At 53.5% G+C, this 22,056-nt stretch overlaps 1 protein-coding gene across 5 annotated transcripts in view; it reads left to right on the top strand.

Annotated features, from left to right (window-relative positions):
* The window catches only part of Cep164 (centrosomal protein 164), a 67,968-nt gene extending 46,736 nt beyond the window's left edge, over positions 1-21,232 (top strand). For 2 of the 5 annotated variants that reach the window (XM_036192107.1, XM_036192110.1), the window contains 21 exons: positions 935-1,078; positions 1,881-2,027; positions 4,875-5,093; positions 7,489-7,638; positions 7,721-7,949; positions 9,708-9,785; positions 9,956-10,087; positions 10,349-10,471; positions 11,652-11,795; positions 12,229-12,312; positions 12,428-12,496; positions 12,798-12,973; positions 13,224-13,347; positions 13,610-13,677; positions 14,071-14,278; positions 15,315-15,422; positions 16,088-16,199; positions 16,587-16,943; positions 17,785-17,851; positions 18,685-18,807; positions 18,979-21,232. In XM_036192107.1, the coding sequence (XP_036048000.1) occupies positions 935-1,078; positions 1,881-2,027; positions 4,875-5,093; positions 7,489-7,638; positions 7,721-7,949; positions 9,708-9,785; positions 9,956-10,087; positions 10,349-10,471; positions 11,652-11,795; positions 12,229-12,312; positions 12,428-12,496; positions 12,798-12,973; positions 13,224-13,347; positions 13,610-13,677; positions 14,071-14,278; positions 15,315-15,422; positions 16,088-16,199; positions 16,587-16,943; positions 17,785-17,851; positions 18,685-18,807; positions 18,979-19,075 (2,959 nt within the window). In that variant the 3' untranslated portion in view covers positions 19,076-21,232. The remainder of the gene's footprint in view (positions 1-934; positions 1,079-1,880; positions 2,028-4,874; positions 5,094-7,488; positions 7,639-7,720; positions 7,950-9,707; positions 9,786-9,955; positions 10,088-10,348; positions 10,472-11,651; positions 11,796-12,228; positions 12,313-12,427; positions 12,497-12,797; positions 12,974-13,223; positions 13,348-13,609; positions 13,678-14,070; positions 14,279-15,314; positions 15,423-16,087; positions 16,200-16,586; positions 16,944-17,784; positions 17,852-18,684; positions 18,808-18,978) is intronic. The other 3 variants (XM_036192108.1, XM_036192109.1, XM_036192111.1) reach the window with 3 other exon arrangements.
* The last annotated feature ends 824 nt before the right edge of the window (positions 21,233-22,056 follow it).

Here is a 22,056-nt window from a genome sequence, read left to right as displayed (position 1 = left end):
GAAGGGTAGTAGTCATGTCTTCCTGGGTCTGAGAAAGCGGTCTGCTCTTTCCTTCCTTGCTGTATTCAGTGATGCTTCCAACATTGGCTACTGTCTGACCACTTGAGTCTAGCATCCCCTTCCCCATTTATTTTTATTTTTAGATTTATTTTATGTGTGTGATGTTTTGCCTACATGTATGACTGTATACCGTGTGTGTGTCTGGTACCTGAGGAGGTTAGAAGAGGGTGTTGGATCCCCTGGAACTGGAGTTACAGATGGTTGTGAATAGCCATGTGGGTGCTGGAGATGGAACCTGAGTCTTCTGAAAGAACAAGTGTTCTTTTTTACCAAGTCATCTCTCCAACCTAGCCTTGCCCATTACAGTGTTTTTATTTGATTTCTAAGTGTGTATGTGTGTATCTCTGTGTGTGCATGCATGTGCACTATGAAGGTGAGTGCCCACAGAAGCCAGAGGTGCCAGATGCCCTGGAGCTGGAATTACAGGCAGGTTTGAGCCACCTGACATGGGTGCTGGGAATCGAACTCAGGTCCTTGGAAGAGTGCAGTACGTGCTCTTAACCACTGTGCCATCTCTCCAGGCTTTCCTTTCCCCATTTTCCCTTAATTCTTTCATCCCTCCCTGGCCGCAGTGATGGTGGGTTCTGAGAATTGACATATGTGTGAAGGTGTTCAGCTGCTGGACCAGGCAGATGCAGCAGGGCACTGAGAACATGGCTGTAACCCTGCAGGAGGGGGCTGAGGAGGGTGCTGTCGTGCTGTGTGTGACTGCTGTGTCTCCAGCCTCTGTGGGTGTGGGGTGCAGCGACTCCTGTCCAGTGGAGGAGGTGCACACTGTCCCCCCATACTGTATCTGCTCTTACTTTCCAAGTTAAGGCCTGACCCTGCTCCTCTGGCTGCCCTGACCAGCTTATCACTCCCCATTTCTGTCCAGGGAGCAGCTCCAGAGTGCCCTTCACAGCCAGGCCAGGGAGGAAGGGCCTCTGCAGACCCTGGAGGGGCAGCCCGAGTGGCAGGAAGCAGAGGAGCCTGGGAAGGACTCTGTAGCCAGCCCCAGCCCCCTGGCCCCCCTCCAGAGGTAAGGATGAGGAAGAAGGGTCCCTGAGGGTGGTGGCCCCTCCATGTGTCCTTGCATTCGTAAGGAATAGTGGGCCTGGAGACGGGACGAGAGCTGTCGTAGGCACTGCAGCCAAAGCTGCAGGAGTATAGAGCAGCAGAGGCTGGGCATGGCGGATCTACTTCTTCATCGTCCTCAGTCTACAGCTGAAGTTAGGGGAACCAACCTGATGGGGGAGCCATGGGGTGGCTTGAATAAGGGTGTGCCTCCTGCCAGGGCAGACCACTGCATTCCTGCTGGGGGGCCCCTTCAGCTGCTTTCTCATATACACTTCCCACCGGGCATTAGCCCACCTCTGGTCTCAGACTGAGCTGGAGCACTGTTTTGTCCCAAGCCCAGCCAGAGGGCAGTGCTGGGGGGCGGGGGGGCTGGACCTCCTCAAGCCAGATGGAAAGACCTCTCTGTCCCAGACTGGTCCAGAGCCCAAGGTGTATTTGCCAGTGCCTCTGTTCTCCTGGCAAGAAGATGTTGGTCTTAAGATTCATACAGTTGAATGAGCCACAAGGGAAGCTGAGCTGTAGCAATTTTAGTCAACAGCATCCATTGAACACCTGCTGTGTGCAGTGTTTTTTGGGTGATGGGCCATCTCTCTTCCCATGCGGGTGGTAATGTCTGGTCTTCACTTCAAATGACATAGAAGAGGCTGGGTGGGATGGGGATGGGGTGGGGATGCCACCTTGTCTCTTTGACCCTGAATAGGCTCTAAGTTGAGCTCTGCCCTTCCTGCCTGCTCTAACACGGTTGCTTCTTTATTGCTTACAAGGGAGCAGGTCCTGAGCCCACCTGCTTTCCCTGAGAGGTCTGAGGAAAAGCACTCCCAGGCTGAAGAGCTGGGCCTTGGGCAGCAAGAGGCTGAGGAGCCTGAGGAGAAGGTGGCAGTCAGCCCCGCCTCACCTGTCTCTCCGGAGGTGTAAGGGCCAGTTTTGTGTGTCTGTCCTGTCTTCCAGTGTATGGACTGCTTGAGTGCCCATGCCCTTTGAGTGGTGGCAAGGAATGGAGTGAAGGGTGAATGCATCCTTGGTGCTCTGTGTGCAGCTTTGAGAGCTCCACCAACCATCACTGGTCCTTGCCGGGTCTGAGGGTGGCTGAGAGGAACCTTGTGGCTCATTAACAGGAACTAGGAGAAGTATGTTCTCTCCTCCACCAAGGACCAGTTTTCTCTTAAAACAAATATGGGAGCTCAGGGTGGGGAGGGGACTTGCTGATGAGTCACAGAGTGAGCAGGTTTGTCCTCTAGAACCCTGACTTTTGACTTCAGGCCTGCAGTAGCTGTGCCCGGCTCTGGATTTATTAATTTCCCCCAGTGAATGAGGGCTACAAAGGACCCAGGGCTGTTGAGCAGACAGTTTTTCTGCTGCTGACTCACTGAGAGCTGCCCAGGCCAATGAGCACATTATCTCAGGTCTCCATCTCATCATCTAACCTTGCTGGAGTTGCATGGCCATGCAGCAACCACAGTTTTTCAGTGAGCTATCCTACAGTGGCAAATGTGGCTTTCTCAGCTCTCCTGGGAGACTGTGGCCCAGTGGGGCAGGGCCACAGCTGTTCATGAGGACAGGAGCTGAGTGTGGCTCAGAGGGAGGAAGCTAAGTAGAGGTCAGGGCATGGTCCCAGGCCCTCTGGGAAGGCCAGAGGCTTGGCTCAGCTCCTCCTAAGACACCTTGGCTGTCCAGTGCCCTGACTTCATGTTTCTTCCTGTCTTAATGATGCTGTCCCTTCTGGGGTTTTCAGACATTTTACTGGCCCTCGGGCTCAGTGTGTCCTATCTGCAGGAGGAGCCTGCTCTGCTTTCCTGAGTCTTTTCCAGTAGGAGCTGGCTGCTTTTCAGAGTGGTTGTGGGACTTCTGATCTGGCAGCTGTGTCTGAAGGGTTAGGCCATAGACTCCATTGTCTGCATCTTTTGTTAGCATTTGCGGAATAGTAAATGGATCCAAGCCACGGGCTGGCTGTGTAGCTCAGTGGTAGAGCATTTATTTGCCTAGCACAAGCAAGGTCCTGGTTCAGTCCCCAGCACTACTGCAGAGAGTCGGGGTATCTGGCTCTCTAGCCTAGCAGTAGTACTTCAGAATGCTCCAGGGGACCACCTCTCCCTCCCTGCCTCCCCACCTTGCTCACCCCTGTGTATCTCTGAGCTACTTGATGGCCAACCTGAAATGATGAGGCTCCCGGTGCCTCCCCTTTGCCTCCCATGACTGGAAACTGGGTCTCACGGAGACTGATACCTGAGCGGTTGGCCTAGAAACCAGACCCACCTCTTCTTCCTGAGCCCTTGCCTTCCTGTTAGCTCTTTCAGGCGTTATTCAGTGCTTTCGACCTAAGCAAGGTGTTCAGGATAGCCAAGTCTTTAGACTAAGGAGGCAGGAAGCAGGCTCCCTTGCCTGTGTGTCAGGTGTGCAGGCAGGTTCACTGGCGTGTATAGCCTGGGCCCGTGTGGTCTGATGCCCCATCTTCCTGCAGCATCTGTCCCTAGGGCTGCACACAGCTCTGCAGCCCACAAGGGAGACCGACATTAAAAGGTACTGTTGCTGGGGGAAAAGATGCTTTCTGCCAAGGTTGGAAATGAGTTGGAGGGTTGATGAGGCAGAGAGCTGGGAGGGGAGGCCCTTGTGGAGGGCATATTCTCAGAGGAGGTAGCAGCCATGTTGCTGTATCTGCCATCAGCTGGCTGTGTCAGGGGACTCAGGAAGCCAGGATGTGGAAGGAGGGAGGGGACGGAGTTGGGAGCAGAGAATTGAGAGCATGGCTTAGGGGTATTTTCTCAGTTCTGATTTTAGGAATAGGGAAGGACAGGTCTTGACGGTATTTCAGAGATGCCACTAGCCTTTTCTGTCTTTCTCTTGCTAGTCTCTGCGGGCTACAGTGGGATTCTTCACCCTATTCTCTTCTGCCATTTTGAGCCGTCCCCTCCTGCTGCCTTCCATCTGCCACACTGCTGAGCAGGAGGGAGGGAGTTTTAGGGCTCTCAGTCGGGCTGGCTAGCTCCCTGTTTGACTCTGAAGTGGTTCTTGGATTCAGGTCCTGCCCACATGCTCCTGCTGGATTGCGTCATGGCCGGTCTGTGGTGCCTGAGCACTGGGCTGAGACCGGCTGGAATGTGATGCTCAGGGACCCAGGGGTGCACATGCCTCCTGGCTTTTAAGGAAGTAAAATACTTTATCCTGATACTCTTCATGACTCTCTAGACATAGAGTAAACTGATGCCATTGTTTCCTCCTAACAGTCCTCTGTGCAGTCAGCTTCGCTCAGAGTTTCTCCCCATTTCCAGACATTAATGCAACCATGAGCGGACGAAAGCCTTTCACCACGTTTGGCTCAGGGAAGCACCTAGCTCCTTTGGTAGCAAGGCAGGGAACTTTGTAGCAGCCTCTGAGATTCTTCTGCGTTGCCTTGGCCTCTGCTTGGTTTGGGAGGCAGAGAACAGACTCTGGGACCTGTTTCTGAAAAGAGCCTTAAGTAGCAGGCAGAGCTATAGTGGGGTCACTGAGACAGGGTTGTGAGCCGTTCCCGGGGAGAGCCCGTGAGGGAGAGAACTTTACCCTCTACTCTGCCAGTTCTTGAACCACCTCGCAGGCCACAGCCTCTCAGGGCTGTTATGGGCTATCCCCCTCCTACGATCCTGGACCTTATCCAGTCTGTGAGGCCTGTCCCTGTGTGACCTGTTGGGGCTCCCTATCGGAGTTTTGGTGTGATGTTATGTAGCTGTGGGACCTTGGTGGGCACTAGCACTGGAGTGGTGAGCGCCCCCCTCCCCATGCAGGCAAAGCACCGAGCCTGCAGCTCCCCAGAAGCAGTTCTCAGAGGCTATCCTGAAGGCCATGGAAGAGGCAGTGACCCAGGAGCTGGAGGAAGACCAGAGGCGGCTGCTGGACTTGCAGAAAGAGAGGCAGAAGCAGCCGGGAGAGAGGCTGGGGCGAGAGGAGGAGGAGGCGGTGGCGGAGGTGCGGCGGCTTCACCAGCAGAAGGAGAAATCCCTCAGGTCTCCCCCCCCCCCCGCGCCCTGTGGAGGGGTGTGGGGAGGAAGGGGCACCCTTTTCCTGTGCTGGCCCATCTGGTACACCACGGCCTCACCCAAGTGACTCCTAGAATCCTTTCCCAGAAACTTGTGCTGTATGGCGTTAGTTATCCAGGGAAAGCAGCTCTGGCCTGGCTCCTGGGGTGACAGGGAGACTGGAGAGGTACCCCTTCAGCTAGCCTGGCTTCTGCTCAGAAGAAAAGGGTGAATGGCTACCAAGAGGGCAGTGTGCCACAGCCCCCGGCCAGGAAAGCTGCTTCAGAAACGTGTGAATGTCCTTTGTTGACAGTTTGATGCCAAAGCTTGTCCTTTTAGACAGAACATTCAAGAACCGTTGAAAGTTACTATTTTCAGACCAAAGATAGCAAATCTATGCTTAATTTTGAGGAAACAAAACAGATAACCATCACCTTGAATTGTGGGAGGTCAGGTTCAACCTCTCATTAGCCCAACACAGGTTCCCTGCCCCAGCGTCCATCCTCTGTCACATCTTGGGCCAACTAAAGGCCAGGGAGCAGCCAAAGAAGGCTTACCCTAGAATACAGCATCTCCAGCGCTCCGAGGCGGCTCCTAAGGGCCCTAAGCTTGTTATGGAGACCAGGGTGCTGGGGGTATCTGCCCCAGAGCCTAGAACATGCTAGTTGCTCCCTAAATGGCATTTCTTGTTTTGATTTGGGGTTGAAATGCATAGTTTTAGCCAGGGATGACAAAGTGATGTCTGTCTGGGTAAGAGCCTGGTCTGGCTCTCCTAGAAGCCTTCAGGAGACTTCTGTTTCTCTTTCCACACAAACTTCCCTCCTGCTTGCTGCTGACTGAGAAGTCAGGCAGGGTCTTGCCCTTTGTTAGGTGTGAAATGGGGAGCTTGGATTGCTCCACATTCCCCATCACCCCGACATTCATGTTGGCTGTGCAAATTTTGCCATGGAAAAAAAGACAGGGTTTTGGGGGAGTCCAAAAGGAAGGATTTGTACTCTGCTCAGATTTTTTTTTTCTCATTATGGAGGAAAGCAGTGGTATCAATAACTTGAAGTAGGAAAAGTCCTAAATCTGTCTTGGCTTTGGAATTCACTACAGACCTTTTCAAAGAGGTTGTCTTCTGGTCTTCTGAGTCATGTTTTTCTTAGGGTTGAACTTCTTGGATGCACTGTACACATCCACTAGTCTTATAGGGTCTATGTGAGGAGCTACCCCTCAAAAAGATGTCGTTTCTAAAAGCAGAGGTGTATTTGCTTCAGGTGAAATGATGGATATCATTGGTCAAATAAAGTGCCTCTCGTGGACATTTAAGACTTGCTCACAGTTTGGGACTAGGTGATAATTGCACAAACCCACCACATTGATTGAGCACCATTTTACGTCTGTTACTATATTCTGTGCTTGATACAAAAGACTTACAGACAGTATCATTAGCCAGGTGTGGTGGTGTAAGCCTGTAATCCCAAGCACTTGGAGGCTGAAGGAAGAGGACCAGGAGTTAAGGCCACTTTTGGCTACATAGGGAATCTGAAGCCAGCCTAGGCTACAAGAGACCCTTGTCCCTTCCCCCAAAAGGAGGCAGGATTTTTTTTTTTTTTTTTTTTTCTTCCGGTTTTTCAAGACACGATTTCTCTGTGTAGCTCTGGCTGTCCTGGAACTCATTCTGTAGACTATGCTGTCCTCAAACTCAGAGATCTGCCTGCCTCTGCCTCCCAAGTGCTGGGATTAAAGACTTGTGCCACCACTGCCTGGCAAGAGGCAGGATTCTTGCTCTGAAGAAATTCCGTCTTGCAAGGAAAGCAGGCAGGACAGATTAGTTATGAGGTACCGTGACTCATGGCACAAGGCAGCTTATACTAGGAAAGTCCTGCATGCAGATTGTAAGGGGAAGGTGAACTGAGGAACTTGCATACTGGGCAACGAATATGGTTTTGTCAGATAGAAAAATGGAATTCTTGGCTTAAAGAAGCAGCATGAGCAACCAGCCAAGGGGAGAAGAGAAGGGTAGTGAGACCTGGAGATGGTGATACGTTTGGTGTGCCTAGGATAGAGCCTGATGACTGAGGAGTGAGAGATGTGGGCCTAGACATTGGCTCCTGGGGTGGTTGTAACCTTCCTTGAGTGAATACCTTCTCCAGGAGGATAACCAGTTAGGTGGAAGGGAGCCTCAGACCAAGCAGCCTGCTGTTTGCTTCCCATGGCAAGGGTAAATGGAGTTTAGGTCCATGAGGAACCAGCATGGGTGAGAGGTTGACTGATCTCTAATACCAAGGGTGGTTTGTAGGGAGGCCGTAAGGCTCTTAGAGGCCGAGTGGCATGGGTCCGGAACACAAAAAAGACCTCTGTGGTCGCTCTCACCAGCCTACCTCTCCTTGTCCCTTAGCCTCCTGAAGGCACAGCTGCAGAAAGCTGCTGAGGAGGAAGAAGAGGAAGAGGAAGAGGAGACTCGGATAAGAGAGGAAGAAAGGCAGAGGCTGGCCCGCATCCGGGCCCAGGTGCAGTCCAGTACAGAGGCATTTGAAAACCAAATTAGGTGAGTCTGCACTGGGAGCTGCCTGGCCTGAGGAGATGACTTGAGTACACAGGCCTTTTCTCATTCCATTCTGTCTTCCCAGAGCTGAGCAAGAGGCCGCCCTGCAGAGGCTTCGAGAAGAATCAGAGACCCTACAGAAGGCCGAAAGAGCCAGTTTGGAACAGAAAAGCAAGAGAGTGCTGGAGCAGCTGAGGGAGCAGCTGGAGGCTGAGGAGAGGAGAGCCCAGGCCGCCTTGAAGGCGGAGAAGGAGGCTGAGAAGGAGGTGGTTCTGCAGCAGCTGAGGGAGCAACTGGAAGGGGAGAGGAGAGAGGTGAGCAAGCTAAGTGAAGTCGCATGCAGAGCATGAGAGGGGCTAGCTCCAGGTTGGGGTACAGGAGGGGAGCTGACTCCCTGAGCCCATCGTGTGGATCTGCTCAGGGCAGGAAGCTCATCCTGCTCTCTGAAGCAGATGTACAGGGAAGTGTCCTGTGGATTTGGGGAGCTTCTGTTATTGAGCTGCGGCCAGAGCAGCGGACTTGACAAAAGGTGCTGTTCCCTGACTTCTGTTCTGGAATAAGAGCCTAGCCCTTTGCATAGGCCTCCTTTCCTGGATTTCTCCTTCTAGCATCATGTCAGCCTCCAAATTAAAGACCACAGTTAACAGGCCACACAGAACTTTTCTTTTGGTGAAAGAGCTTTGGTTGTCAGACACCCAGTGATCTGGATCAGGTTCCCAGAGGGTCCACTTTGACCTCTATCTGGCCTGGCCTGGCTCTCATCCCCAGCTGTGAGTTTGTGTATGTACCTGTGGGCTTGCTCAGAGTCAGGATGGAAGCAGTGACCTGAGGTTTACTGAAAGGCCCCTCTATAGCGGCCTTGTCCTACCCCTCTGCCAGCTGCAGACTTTAGGGGCTGAGTTACTTTAAAACAGAAGGGGGCCAGGTGGAGGATACTAGATGTAAAACAAAGATGACTAGACTGCTACACAACTCCAGGGAGACTACCTAGAAAACGGGACCCTAGAAAAGACACAGGGATCACCCAATGACAGAGAAATGGATGAGATCTACATGAACAACCTGGATGACAGTGGGAGTAATGAAGGGCAAGATTTGAGGGAAAGAAAGCTTAGGGGAGCAGGAGATCCCAGCTGGATCAAGAACAGAAAGGGAGAATGAGGAATAACAGACCATGATAAATGAAGACCACATGAGAACAGGAATAGGCAGAGTACTGGAGAGGTCCCCAGAAATCCACAATGATACATCCTCTGTAGACTGCTGGCAATGGTCGAGAGAAAGCCTGATCTGACCTAGTCTGGTGATCAGATGGCCAAACACCCTAACAGTCGTGTTGGAACTCTCGTCCAATAACTGATGGAAGTGGATGCAGAGATCCTCAGCCAGGCCCCAGGTGGAGCTCCAGGTGTCCAACTGTCGAGAAAGAGGAGGGACTGTAAGAGCGTGAATTGTTGAGACCAAGATTGCAAAAAGCACAGGGACAAATAGCCAAACGAATGGAAACACAAGAATTATGAACCAAAGGCTGTGGAGCCCCCAGCTGGATCAGGCCCTCTGGATAAGTGAGACAATTGAATAGCTTGAACTGTTTGAGAGGCACCCAGTCTGTGGGACGGGGACCTGTCCTTAGTGCATGAGCTGGCTGTTTGGAACCTTGGGCTTACACAGGGACACATGCTCAGCCTGGAAGGAGGGGACTGGACCTGCCTGTACTGAATCCACCAGGTTTAAATGAATCCCCAGGGGAGTCTTGGCCTTGGAGGAGATGGGAATGGAGGGGAGGGGATGGGGGGAAGGTGGGGTTGGAGGCGGGAGAGGGGAGGACAGGGGAACCCATGGCTGATGTGTAAAATTAAAACACAAATATAATAATAATAATAATTAAAAAAAAATATTAAAAAAAAAAAAACCCAAAAAAACCCAAAAACCCCCCCCAGAAGTGTCCCTGTGGTTCTCCTTGGCCCCTTGTTTCCAAAGAACAAGGTGCTCTTCTGAACCCTGGCTTCCCATGGTCAGGACCTGGCTGGCGCCCTCCCCTCTTCTCTCACAGGCTCTCTGCTTCTCCTCAGGCATTGGCAGGCCTCGAGAAGGAGCACAGTGCTGAGCTGGAGCGGCTCTGTTCCTCTCTGGAAGCCAAGCACCAGGAGGTGAGAAGAGTACAGCCTGGTCTGAGGTTCAGTCCCACTTGGCCAATAGGGAGTGCGTTTCCTTCCCCACAGCATGCTGGGATGGGTGCCGCATTTCTGGCAGTGAGGCCCTGCTTGGTGGCTCTGCTTCTGAGGGCCACACTCCCTGGTGTGTGCCGCTGTCTCCTTAGGTGGTCTCCGGCCTCCAGAAGAAGATAGTGGGAGCTCAGGAGAAGGAGGAGGCCCAGTTACAGGAGAGCCTTGGGTGGGCAGAGCAGAGGGCTCACCAGAAGGTTCATCAGGTGATTGAGTACGAGCAAGAGGTGAGTGCTGCTCTGTGTCAGCTCCACTAAGGTCTCCGGGCCCTCTAGCCCCAGTGGCCTCCACCCCCTCAAAGCCGGGACCTTTGGTACTTCCAGGCTCCTGTGTGCCTGTAGGGAGGGGTCGTGGTAACAGTTCAGGTGTATGCATGCTTTGGTGCTCTGTGTGTGTGTTGGGGACGCTTCATGGGTAAGACCTTCAGGTCCCCAGGCCTGTCCACTCTCTCAGTCCTGCAAGCTGGGTTCCTGCTGTCCTCCTTCCAGCTCAGCAGCCTCCTTCGAGACAAGCGCCAGGAGGTAGAGAGGGAACATGAGAGGAAGATGGACAAGATGAAGGAGGAACACCGGCAAGTGATGGCTGAAGCCAGAGAGCGCTATGAAGCTGAGGTAGCTCAGTCCCTCCCTGTCCAGCACACAGAAAGATAGAAACACCACCTGCCCTCCTCCCTTGCTGGCCGCCGGGCCTCGGGGGAGGCCGAGATCTGGAAAAGGGTTAGAGGAGATTTACTTCTCTGGCATCCTCCAATAACAAGGCCATTGCTCTGCTTTTCTTCTGAAGCATGAGAAACCGTCATCCCCTAACAAGGGGGGGGGCGCTTATTCCCCCATGGTGGCTGTACTTTGTTTAAATGGTAATGATTACTGATGGATACATACCAAGCTTTTACTAGGTGCCAGGCACTACTCTGAGCTCCTTAGCCATCCTCCTGCTTTCAGTCCTTGAGGCAGCCTTGGGAAATGGGTGCATCATCACCCCCATTTTGGGAGAATTAGGCCGCCTTCCCAAGCTGTCTGACTCCACAGCTTTCAGTTTTAGTCACTCCAGAACCATGCCCCAGGGTGCCTGGAATTTCAGGACAACAAGGAAAAACCAGGAGCCAAACAGTAGCTGATATTATTTGCCTGTATTAGTTACTTTCTTATGTTGTTGCTGTGTCAAACTACCTGACAAAGACACCTGGGTGGGGGGTGGGGAGGCGGGGAAAGGGTTTCAAGTTACACTCTTGCAGAAGCATGATCAGTCGGCCCCATTGTGTCCACAGTCAGGAACCAGGGGATGAGTGCGGACACTCAGCTCCAGGTCTTGCTTCAGTCTGAGTCTCAGCCTGTGGAACGGTGCCGCCCACATTTACGGTGGGTCTTCCCACCTCAGCTAACCCAGTCTAGAAAATCCCTCACAGACATGCCCAGAGCCCGTCTCCTAGGTGATCCCAGGCTCTGTCAACTTGACAGTATCAGTAACCATCTTGTTATCCATCTTCAGCCTAGAAGTGGGGATGTTCCACGACTTGAGCGGACCCCAACTCAACTTGGCTTGCTCCCGTTGGGGGTGAACAGTGGACAGGGTAGTTGTGTGACTGTAGCACACAGCTCAGTCCTGTGGGAGACCTTCGGGCTCCTGCTCTGGTCACTGGAATCCAGACTGTGCAGTCTTTTCGGGCCGAAACAGCAGCCTCGGGACAAAAATAGTGATCTTCACCGATCTCGCTGATCTAACACGGCAGGAGTTGAGGAGACTGATTTTGGGGGTGTTAGGTCCCCACAGGCGGCCCCATGATCTTTTCAGGAAAGAAAGCAGCGGGCTGAGCTCCTGGGGCACCTGACAGGAGAGCTGGAACGCCTGCGAAGGGCCCATGAGCGAGAGTTAGAGAACATGAAGCAGGAGCAGGAGCAGCAGCTGGAGGACCTGAGGCGTCGGCACCGGGACCAGGTGAGGGCCTGGGGGCGCGGGGGGGGGGGGGGGGGCGCTTGCACTCTTCCGCTGCAGGGTAGGAAGTCTTGGGTGCTGATCCAAGAGTTGTGGGGCAGAGTCTGGCACCTTCAGGAAGGGATCTCACCCTGGCTATTTTGCTCCTTTGTTTTCTGAGCCCGGGAGTAGGCCCAGTCCCGGAAAGGAGAGGTCAGCCCATTTATGTCTTTGTCTTTGGGGTGGGCAGGTTCGTGTCCCCTTGCCCCACTGGGACTCAGCAAGATGTGGCATGCTGTACGCTGGAAGGCTGCAAGGACAGGGGAAGAGGAAGCCAGCCTGAGTCCAGCTTAGAGTTGGGTGTGGCATGCTGGGTTCTGGACCCTTCTCTTATCCCTCAGCTAATACCGTTCACCCTTTCTACACTATGTCTTTCTCTCTACCACACTTTCGCCAGGAAAGGAAATTACAAGATTTAGAGGTGGAACTTACAACCAGAACGAAAGATATCAAGGCCAGACTGGCTCAGCTGGATGTCCAGGTGAGGGAGGGTGATGGCTAGATCCGCCTTGCCTTGGGGAGGGGGTTTGAGCACAGGGCGGGCTCCACCTCAGGCTTGGGGTCTGCAGTCAGCCTGGGGCTTTACCTCCCTTCAGGAGGAGAACGTTCGCAAAGAGAAGCAGCTACTCCTGGACGTGCAGAGGCAGGCTGCTCTGGAGAAGGAGGTCTGTTTGCCACCCTGGCTCCCTTGTTTGCCCCCACCATCTGTTCACCTCTTCTGTCCAGGCCCTGGGGTTCTAAGACTGTGTTGGCCAGGATCATGTTCCCCAGTGGACCTGACTTCGAGCCTCAGGGAGTGGAGTTCTGGTGGCAGAGCCTCAGACCCCAGACCCTAGAGACTGGCTTCAGTGGCTCTCGCTTTCATCCCGTCTTGTTGTTTTCTGTCTCGCACACCTCTGACGCTGTCTGCACCTCACCTTCTCCCCACTGGGGCAGTGGGTGTTCTTACCTTTTCCTCTGCCCCAGGAAGCCACAGCCACCCATCAGCACCTAGAAGAAGCCAAGAAAGAGCACGCCCGCCTGGTGGATTCGAAGCGGCAGCTACGAAGGGTCATCGATGACCTGCGTGTGCGGCGGGTGGAGCTGGAGTCCCAGGTGGATCTGCTGCAGACACAAAGCCAGAGGCTGCAGAAGCACGTGAGGTAGGTAGTGTGGGCACTCTGCTCCTGGCCACCTCTTCCCCCGCCCTCTGGCCTCTGCCGCCTTTGGCCCCGTCTCCCCAGGGACCTCCACAGGGAGAGGGCCCAGCTTGGAACACAGAAGCAGCTGGCACATTTCTGCTGCGCTTCGTAGGGAATAGAGTACCGAGGCTAAAAGAGAGAGAGGACTCTGGGTTCTGGTGTCCGCGTCCCGGCCTCACGGCCCTGCCTCCCGCTCTCTTCCTCACCACAGCGGCCTGGAGGCTGAAGTGCAAAGGAAGCAGGACATGTTGAAAGAGCTGGCAGCTGAGAAGAATACATCCCCGCATTTGGAGCCAGATCTCCACATTGACGACCTGAGGAAATCCCTTGGCACAGTGAGCTAGGGGCTGAGGCCTGGGAGTGAGGGTAGGGTTGTGGGTGGGAGGCAGAAAGGTGGGGCATTTGGAGAGGAACTGGGCTCTGCTTTATTTAGCATCTAGTCTCCTTGTTCTCCTTCTCCACCCTCTCCATCACTCAGATGGCACCTGTCTATCAACAGCACCTGGGGACTGTTTCTTGGGCTAGGGCACCAGGAGGGGCTTCAGGATCCTTTTGCTTCTCCCCACTCAGCTGACCTTTTCTATCATGTGTCTGCAGAATGAGACCCAAGAGGTGTTCTCTTCCCTCTCCCAGAGCAAGGAGGATATCGACCTGTCTATGGACAGGTGAGTTTCCCTAGCCCATCGTGTGCCGTGAATGAGTGCTATATCAGAGCTGAGATGACAGTGACCTTCAATGGGGCTTGGTTCAAGGCATGACCCAGGGATGGAAGAATCTTCTCTGCTAAGCTAATATCCTACAATTTATGACCTTCAACACAGCATGCTGGCATCTGCGGGCCTCTAGTTGAAGATCAGACCCCCTAGGAGTGTCTAGTTACCTGAGTACAGGCTCCTGGGACAGTCTGCAGAGTGTCACACACTCTAGGTATCTAACAGTGATATCCCAGCCCCAGTCCAGTAGCTCCTGCGTATGTTCAGGTGGACGTGTGCCGAAGAACTGGCCCTGTGGCTTAGGGTAGCCTTCTGTCTTCCTCCCTGCTCCCTGCTGCCCCACAGTGTCCGGCACTTCCTCTCTGCTGAGGGCGTAGCTGTACGGAGTGCAAAGGAGTTCCTGGTGCGCCAGACGCGCTCCATGCGGAGGCGCCAGACGGCACTGAAGGCCGCCCAGCAACATTGGCGCCATGAGCTGGCTAGTGCCCAGGAGCTGGATGAAGACCTCCCAGGCACCAAGATCCTGGAAAACGTGCGCAAGAACTTGGATGAGGTTAGGAGCGTAGAGGAGGGCCTACCAGACTGTACTGGGAGTTCTGGGGGTGCTAACTTTTCTCAGCTGAACATTCTGGGGACTCTGAGATGGGCCACATGGGCCATGGGGGCACTTGCCTCCTCATGGCCATACACCATGTGTAAACACCTTCTCTAATAATAAATTGTTTTATCTTCACAGTAATCATCTTTAGTGAGTGAGGTATACAGGTTGAGGGTCCCTAACTCCCAAATCAGTTCAAGCAGTAAAGTCCATGCAGATAGCCCTAAATCTGAAAAACTACAAAGTCTCAGGTATTTCTGAGGCCAAGCAGTTTGGAAACGGGATATTCAACCTGTATTGCCCTTGCCACGTTCCTAGGTGAAAGATACAGCCAATGTCTAGAATATTTCAAATCCAGTGTTCTTATTTGCTCCTCTGCTACACTGGAGACAGAAGACCTTTGGATACCCTCAGTGTAAGGTTGAGTAGCTCCCCGGCTGGCTTCTTCGACAGTCTGATTTCCGATAAAAAGACAGAGATGCCGTCATTACATGATGTTACAGATTTTTGTACCAGTCGAGGCCTCAAAAGCATGGGTTCCCCTGGGTCATGCCTGCACCTTTGTAATCCTGATGGTGCCAGCATTGGTGAGGGACACATGCCCTGAGGTCTGAGTGCTTAGCTTGTGGGCAACAGTTAGCAAGAGGCGTGTAGACACTAGGCTGGGCTCCCCAGGTGTGCCCACTCCCTGTCCCTGGGCACTTTCCCTGCCGTGGTTTATCCCTTTGGTTGGGGGCAAGGGTGACAGTGAGAGCTAGCAGAGGGACGGGAACCATTCGGTCCACAGCTGGAGAACTTAGCCTCTCCAGGCCCGGTTTTCCTTCCGTAGCACACTGTCCCGTTGGTTCTCAGGGTGAGGGAAAGTAGCCAAATGAGCAGCTGGACAGACAGTTAAGGGATGCGTTTACAACCACCCAGCAATCACATAGCAGAGCTGGGGCTCGAGCGTCTGTGCTGAGACATTTTTCCCCTCCTTCCTCCCTGGCCGTAGGAGCACAGGCACCTGGATGAGATGAAGTCAGCCATGAGGAAAGGTCATGACCTGCTGAAGAAGAAAGAAGAGAAGCTGAACCAACTGGAATCTTCTCTGCAGGAAGAGGTATCATCACCCTGTGGCCACATAGCCCGGTGTGGCCCCTCTCTCCCTCCCTCCTCTACTCCTGGGAACCGTTATTTCTTCAGGCCCGGACTAGGGAGAGCTGGGCCTCTAGGGCTCAGGCTCTTGGCTGAGATAGCAGAGGCTATGGCTGTGGCGAAGCGTCTGTGTGGCTGATGTCTGTGCTGATGGTTCAAGGCACCCTTGGAACATCTGCTGCTGGGTCACGGCATTCGATTCTGTGAATGTCACGGAACTGGGGACTAGCCCTGCTCTTCCCCCGTGGCTCCAGGAGAGCTGTGACAAAGTGTGGCTTCAAGAGTGTCTCTTCCTTCCCCGAGACTGTGTGAAATCTCCTCCATGCCCCTGGTTTCAGTTTGGGAGCAGGGTCACTCAAATGGGGGGACTGCCAGGCTAGTTTTGGGGGGAGGATAATGGGATTCCTCTGGTCCTGGGGGTCCATATGGACTGCTTCACAGGCAGTTGGGTTCTCTTAGCTTAACCTCTCTGCTGAGGCAGACTTTGTGGTCTGCCTCTCCTGGGGTGCCTGTAGAACCTTGGACCCCAGAAGAACCACCCCATCATGCCTCAGCCCTCACTTACCACAAGGCAGGTGGAGTAAAAACACATGAGAAGGGCCTGTGCTAATGGCCACTTCTGCCTGTCAGGTCTCTGACGAGGACACCCTGAAAGGATCCTCTATCAAGAAGGTGACCTTTGACCTCAGTGACATGGAAGACTTGAGCAGTGAGAGTTCTGAGTCCTGCCCCCTGCCTCATAGTGAGTGGTGGCACACGAGGGAGCCGGGGAGGGAGAGGCGGAGTGAAGCCCTGTGTTGTGGAGAGGGAGGAACGTGGGGGCCATGTTCCTGCAGTGAGCCTGTGTCTGGATGGGGCGCGTCATCAGTGCTGGGGCTGCAGATGGAGGGACGGAAGGGCGTGGTCTCTTCTTCCTTGCAGTGGTCTCTTCTCTCCAGGCCTCCTGTAGCCACCCACTCTTGGCTGCTCTGGCCTGAAGTTGGGCCAGGGACCTTGTTTTTCCTTTTGTCTGTGTCCTTGGGCCCCTTGTCTGGGACCCAGAAGCCCTGCGTCCATCCTTGTCCTGCAGTAGTGGGGACACTCAAGTGCCAGCTAGACCCTGAATCCTTTGCCACCATCTGCCTTTCAGTCACCTTGACCCCAGGTTCCGCTGACCCCAGCAAGATCCATTACCTGAGCAGTTCCCTTCAACGCATCAGCAGTGAGCTAAACAGTGTGCTGAGTGTGCTGGGCGGCCTCAGCTCCCAGCCACCGCCCCAGGTCCTCAGCAGCCAGCCCCCGCCTCCGCTCCTCACCTCCTCGCTTCGGTCCTCCAAGAACGCCCCTGCCCCTGCCTACTCCCTCCTGACCAAGCCCTCATCCTCGTCATCTGTCACATCCACGTCCACCCAGTGGGCCTGGGACCCAGGACAGGGCACCAAGCTCTCCTCCTCGTCGAAAACTGTGGATGATTTCCTGCTGGAGAAGTGGCGCAAGTATTTCCCTTGTAGGTCCCCATGCCCGCCCGCATCTGGTTTCTGGGCGGAGCCCTCCCGTCTCTCTCCTTTGCCCCTGTGCCCTCTCTCATAACCATCCTTCCTTTCTCTTTCCTTTGCTCACCCCTTACCTCCCTCCCGGGGAGTCTTTGGTCTATGGTCTATCAGTGGGGCCCTAGTGAAGGAAGACCTGGCTGTGGCCTTACATCCAGAGGCTCTGTGCTGGGGTGTTTACACTGAGCTCGCACTGTGCAGAGCTTTTATTATCAATGCTAGAGACAGGCAGAGTCTAAAACAGTCATTGGTGTCACCCTAACTAATACAGCACACCATCTCTCACAGACACACACACACACACACACACACACACACACACACACACACACCCTCTTTAGTCTGTATTGTAGTTCTCTGAGGCAGCAATTATTTTCCCCATCTGATAGCTGAGTAAGTTGAGACTCAGTGAGGTTTAGTAATAAGCTCCAGAGTGCTCTGTGAGTGGGCGAGTCACGTACCAGGTGTTGACTCTATACCTATGACCCCTTGGCCCTGGCTTCTGCTCTGGGGCCCATTCCTTGTTGAGGAACGTAAGTCATAAAGGCAACCATTTGAGGAAAAATGTGAACACATTTTCTGACTCGGCCCAAATTGAAAATCAGACTTCTAGAATCAAAGTGAACGGGACAGTTCTTGTCTGTCACCCGTTCCACCCTCAGCACAGAAACTTTCCCTGCCGCTGTGTGTTCTGGGGACGCCTGTTTCTGGGACCACAGGAGGTGTGGGTGGGGACATGGAAGTGGCCCGCTGAGGCTGGGGCTGGCTCAGCTGCCTTTGAACTCCTTGCCATTCCAGCTGGCATCCCGTTGCTCAGCGGCTGCCCTTCCCCACTGGAGAACAAGCTGGGCTATGTGTCTGTAAGGTAAGCCTCACAGTCAAGATCCTCACTGTCCCTCCCTGGGTAGGTGGCACCGGGGACGGGTGGGAGTGGGCCTCATGGTCCTGTGGCCCCAGGAGCCCAGGCAGGTTTCCAGTCCAGAGTCACCTGCATCCTGCCTTCATCTGAGCAAGTGAACAGTCACATCCCTGCTGCTGAGGTTCAGTGGGTGTGGGGAGGAGCATGTCTGACTGGCTCTGCAGATCCTGTCCACAGGCCCTGCCCTTCCGACGGCCCCACTAGCCCTGGAATCTGGCCCGTCTTTGCCATTGAGCTTTGTCTGATTGCTATGGCCCCTTCTTCTCCAGTGCTTGCTGAGCAACATCTGGAGTGAGAGAGAGACACCCAATGGGGGAGACAGACAGGCAGTTATTTAGTCCTGTTATTAATTTCCTATTCATCTTATTCTCTGCCAGATAGTCTCTTCTCCCGACCCCCAACCCTAACTGTAAATCCCGCCGCCATGTCTGCTCTCTGGGCTAGCCAAGAGAGCTGGTGCTGTGTAAGTACCTCAGCTGACAGAAGGAAATTTCTTGCGGAGACTGGCTGAGGACAGATACGTGAAGGTCTTGAGTAGATTCTGTATCAGATACCCCGAAAGGGGGTGGAGGGCAGCCACTGCCTTCCCTTTGGGGGGCTGATGCTTGCCTCACCAGAGGAGGACCTTTGAATTGCTGGAGGCCTTACAGGGATGCTGCTAGGCCAGTGAGAGGAAGAGGGAGGAGGTGCTTGGCTCAGTCACACACTCCATCGCTCTCCACACGTTCCTGCCCTCTCTCTTCCTCTCCTGCACTTTCAACTCTCCTTCTCTTCCCCAGTGAGCAGCTCCACCTCCTGCAGCGGTCCCATTCTCGAGTCCCCAGCATGGACAGTGTTAGTGTCCAGAGCATGATTGAGTCTAACCGGAAGTGGCTGGAACATTTCAGGAATGACCCCAAGGTGTATCCTTTGAGCTGGTCCCCAAACCCTGCCCCTTCCTGTTGCAGCAGCTGACCAGCTGTGCTCCGCCACCGGCCTCTGATGTCTGAGGAACGTCCTGTTGGGCCTTAGTCCCTCCCTCCCTTAGCACTGAGTATGCTCAGCCATCCAGTTTTCCTTCACTTTGTGGCCAGACAGCTCTTCCCCTCGGTGCCCAAACCGACAACCACTTCAAACTTCCTGCAGCTGGGCCTGGATGAGAACAACAGACTGAACGTGTTTCACTATTGAGCCCCTTGCGGGGCCCGGGCAGTGATGTCCTCCTCTACACCAAGTGCCTGAGGAGCCTCAGCACTTTATTTCCCTCTGATCAGGCATGTCCTCAGTTATGGGAAGCCCAGCAGGACTGTAAGCGGCCACACACGCTCCGCCAGGACGTCTGCAAGCTTCTCCATATAAGTGGCTGCTGAGGACTTCAGGGGTGTGGCCACCTTCAATCAAAGCCTTGGGAAGCCTAGGGAGTGTCCTCGGAGGTTGGGTTCCTGGCCTTCAAGCCCTGCTGAGGGCTCTCATGGCGGTGGAGAGTGTGGTCCTTTGTTCAGGATAGTCCCCTAGCATGGCTATGGCCTGGAACTCGGCAGTGCTGGGTCTTTCTGATACCTCAGCCCCGTAAGGGCTGCATCACTTCCTCTCTTTTTGCCTTTTTAATGTCTGCTTTTGACTATCTCAGGTTTGGCCCTGTTAGAGGGCCCCAATGTTCTGCCCTTCTCCCTCAGCCAGCACCGGGCTTTCCTCAGGGCGAGCAGCCTTCCCTTCCTTAGGATGATGCCCTCTGGAGCTCACCCTTGCTCTCAGGTCTCACACACCCATCTCTCCAGGAAGCCAAAAAGAAAGCCATAGGAAAAGACGGGCATGGCTTCTGCTCCGTCTTGATATTTCTCTTCCTACAACATCGCTCGTGTACCTGTGAGCCCTGTTTCCATCGGTCCTTCTACCTGGGCCACCCTCACCCCAATCCAACTATCAACTCTTCCCAGAGCTCAGTGGAAGGGCTGACTAGTGTCTGGTACTGGCAGGGGCTGTCTTGGCCAGTTGGTGCTTCTGGCACAGCCTCTACAGCCCCACGTCCCCCAGCAGGCTCTGCAGGCGATGTTCTCGGCATCTGTCTCATTGTTTAAACAAAATGCCCTCATTTTTCTTGTCTTGAGAAGCTGCGGGTTGCCTTCGCCCCTGCAGCCCACAGAAACCCACGCTTACCGCTCATCGCTCCTATCTTTGCCATGGAAGAAGACACGAAGAACCAGTTGGCTTTTACCCTCTTCGATGTTTTTTAGTCATCAGCTGACCAGACACAGAAAAGTCCATTTTGTTATTTGTTCCACTCTGTGTGCCTTGAGAACAGCTTGTGTGGCACGACCATCCTGGGTGTTTTTGCATCTATTAAATCTCTGCAAGTCGGTTTTCTATAAGGCTGTCCTGTGAATGTGTTGGTCTCTTTGGAGGCCTTTGTGTCCTTCCTTCTGAGGGAAAGGGGGAGGGGACAGTGCCTGGGTGTCTGATTTAGTCATCCAGCAGTGTGGAGTTCAGTGCAGGCGTGCTCTGCTCCTTTTTATGGGTGACAGAAACAAGGCTTGGGCCCCTGGTAAGGTGTAGAGCCCTGCACGCCACCCCCATCCCCTAGAGCACCCTCAGCCCACACCTGCTGCCAGTCCTCAAGGAGTACCGCTCACGTTCACCGTCTACCCTTTCCCTGTTCCCCACTTGCTAGGCTAGAGACCCCTGGGGCTCCTTCCCCAAAGACAAAGCCGTGCCCTGCACCCTAGCCTTAAGCTGGCCGCATTAAGTGGCTTTTCCCCCTAATCCCGTGGGTGAACAGTCCATGTATATTCTTGGGTTTGTAGCAAGGGAGAGAACCAACTCACATGGCCTTCCTTCATACAGCTGTATAGAAACCAACTGAAAACAAGGGAGCTTAGCCCAGGGGCCTGGCCGCCCCTAGGAAGGAAGGAGGAGCTGAGGGGCATCAGGCTGACAGCTCTTGAGTGCTTCGTGTGCTGTGGTTTCCTGATGCTCGTTTCTAATCTCAACCTTAGGAGACCGACAGTCTAGAGATGAGGAAGTTTTAAGCTCAGAGAGGTTAAGTAACTGTAGGTCAAAGTCACAGAGCAAATAACTAGGATTTGAACTAGATCCATCTGTTCCTGAAAGTCAAATTCCGTTGCCCACAACCGTCCCAGTCAACAGCTCCTGTTTCTTCCAGGCTTACAGCACAGTCCCTGGCAGCTTGGTCTGAACACCTGGAATCCTGCAACTGGTGGGTTCTAGCTGGGGTGGTAAAACCTTCCTGGGCTAGGGTTTAAAAAGGGAATTTGGGGGCCTGGGAATGTAGTACCATATTATTTACTTGTTTAGCATGTATGTGGCCCTGGGATCAGTCCCCAGTATAGCAAAACAAACAAACAAACAAACTAACTGACTGACTAACTAACTAAATAAAATAAAATAAATTTGGGGACTGGTATTTGGCTGGGTGTGGTGACATGCCCATTTAATCCCAAGACTCTGGAGGCAGAAGTAGACGGATCTCTGAGTTTGAGACCAGCCTGGTTTACAAAGTGAGGTTCAGGTCACCCAGAGCTACATAGTGAGAACCTGCCTCTAAATAAATGAATAACCTTAAATTAAAACATTAAAATGAATTATACTGTCACTTTTCCTCTCATGGACTTTAGATCTAGCTGGGGAATTCATATCTTAGACCTCTGGAGCCAGTGGAAGGGGACTGAGCTGGGCTGCTGCAAAAACACTGAAAGGTTGGGGGTGCTGTCCAGTGGCATGGAGTGTGTGTAGTGACAGGTTCAATCCTTGCACCTTGCCCTTCTGTATAGTTAGGGTTCTCTAAAGAAACAGGATTTGTGGAATGAAAGAGGATTTATTAGAATGATTTATAGGGTGTGATGCTGCTAATCATACAATGACTGTGAACAGAAAGTCCAAGAATCCAGAAGTTGTCTGAAAATCCAGAAAAGTCCATGAGGCTGGATGTCTCAGCTGGTCTTCAGCAGACGCTGGAATCCTGAAGAAGCAGGCTCTGATGCCAGTGAAGGAATGGATGTGCTAGCAAGGTGAGGGTAAGCAGGCAAAGAACAAAAGCTTCCGGCTTCCATGCCTTATGTAGGCTTCCAGCAGAAGGTGTGGCCCAGATAAAGGGTGTGTCTTCCTGCCTCAAGAACTATATCGAAGGCATGTGTCTTCCTACCTCAAAAGTCTGG

Source organism: Onychomys torridus, chromosome 7 (assembly GCF_903995425.1).
Source record: "Onychomys torridus chromosome 7, mOncTor1.1, whole genome shotgun sequence".
Lineage (NCBI taxonomy): Eukaryota > Metazoa > Chordata > Mammalia > Rodentia > Cricetidae > Onychomys > Onychomys torridus.
The sequence above is the reverse complement of the archived record's forward strand: the minus strand, read 5'-3'. Positions and strand labels throughout refer to the sequence as shown.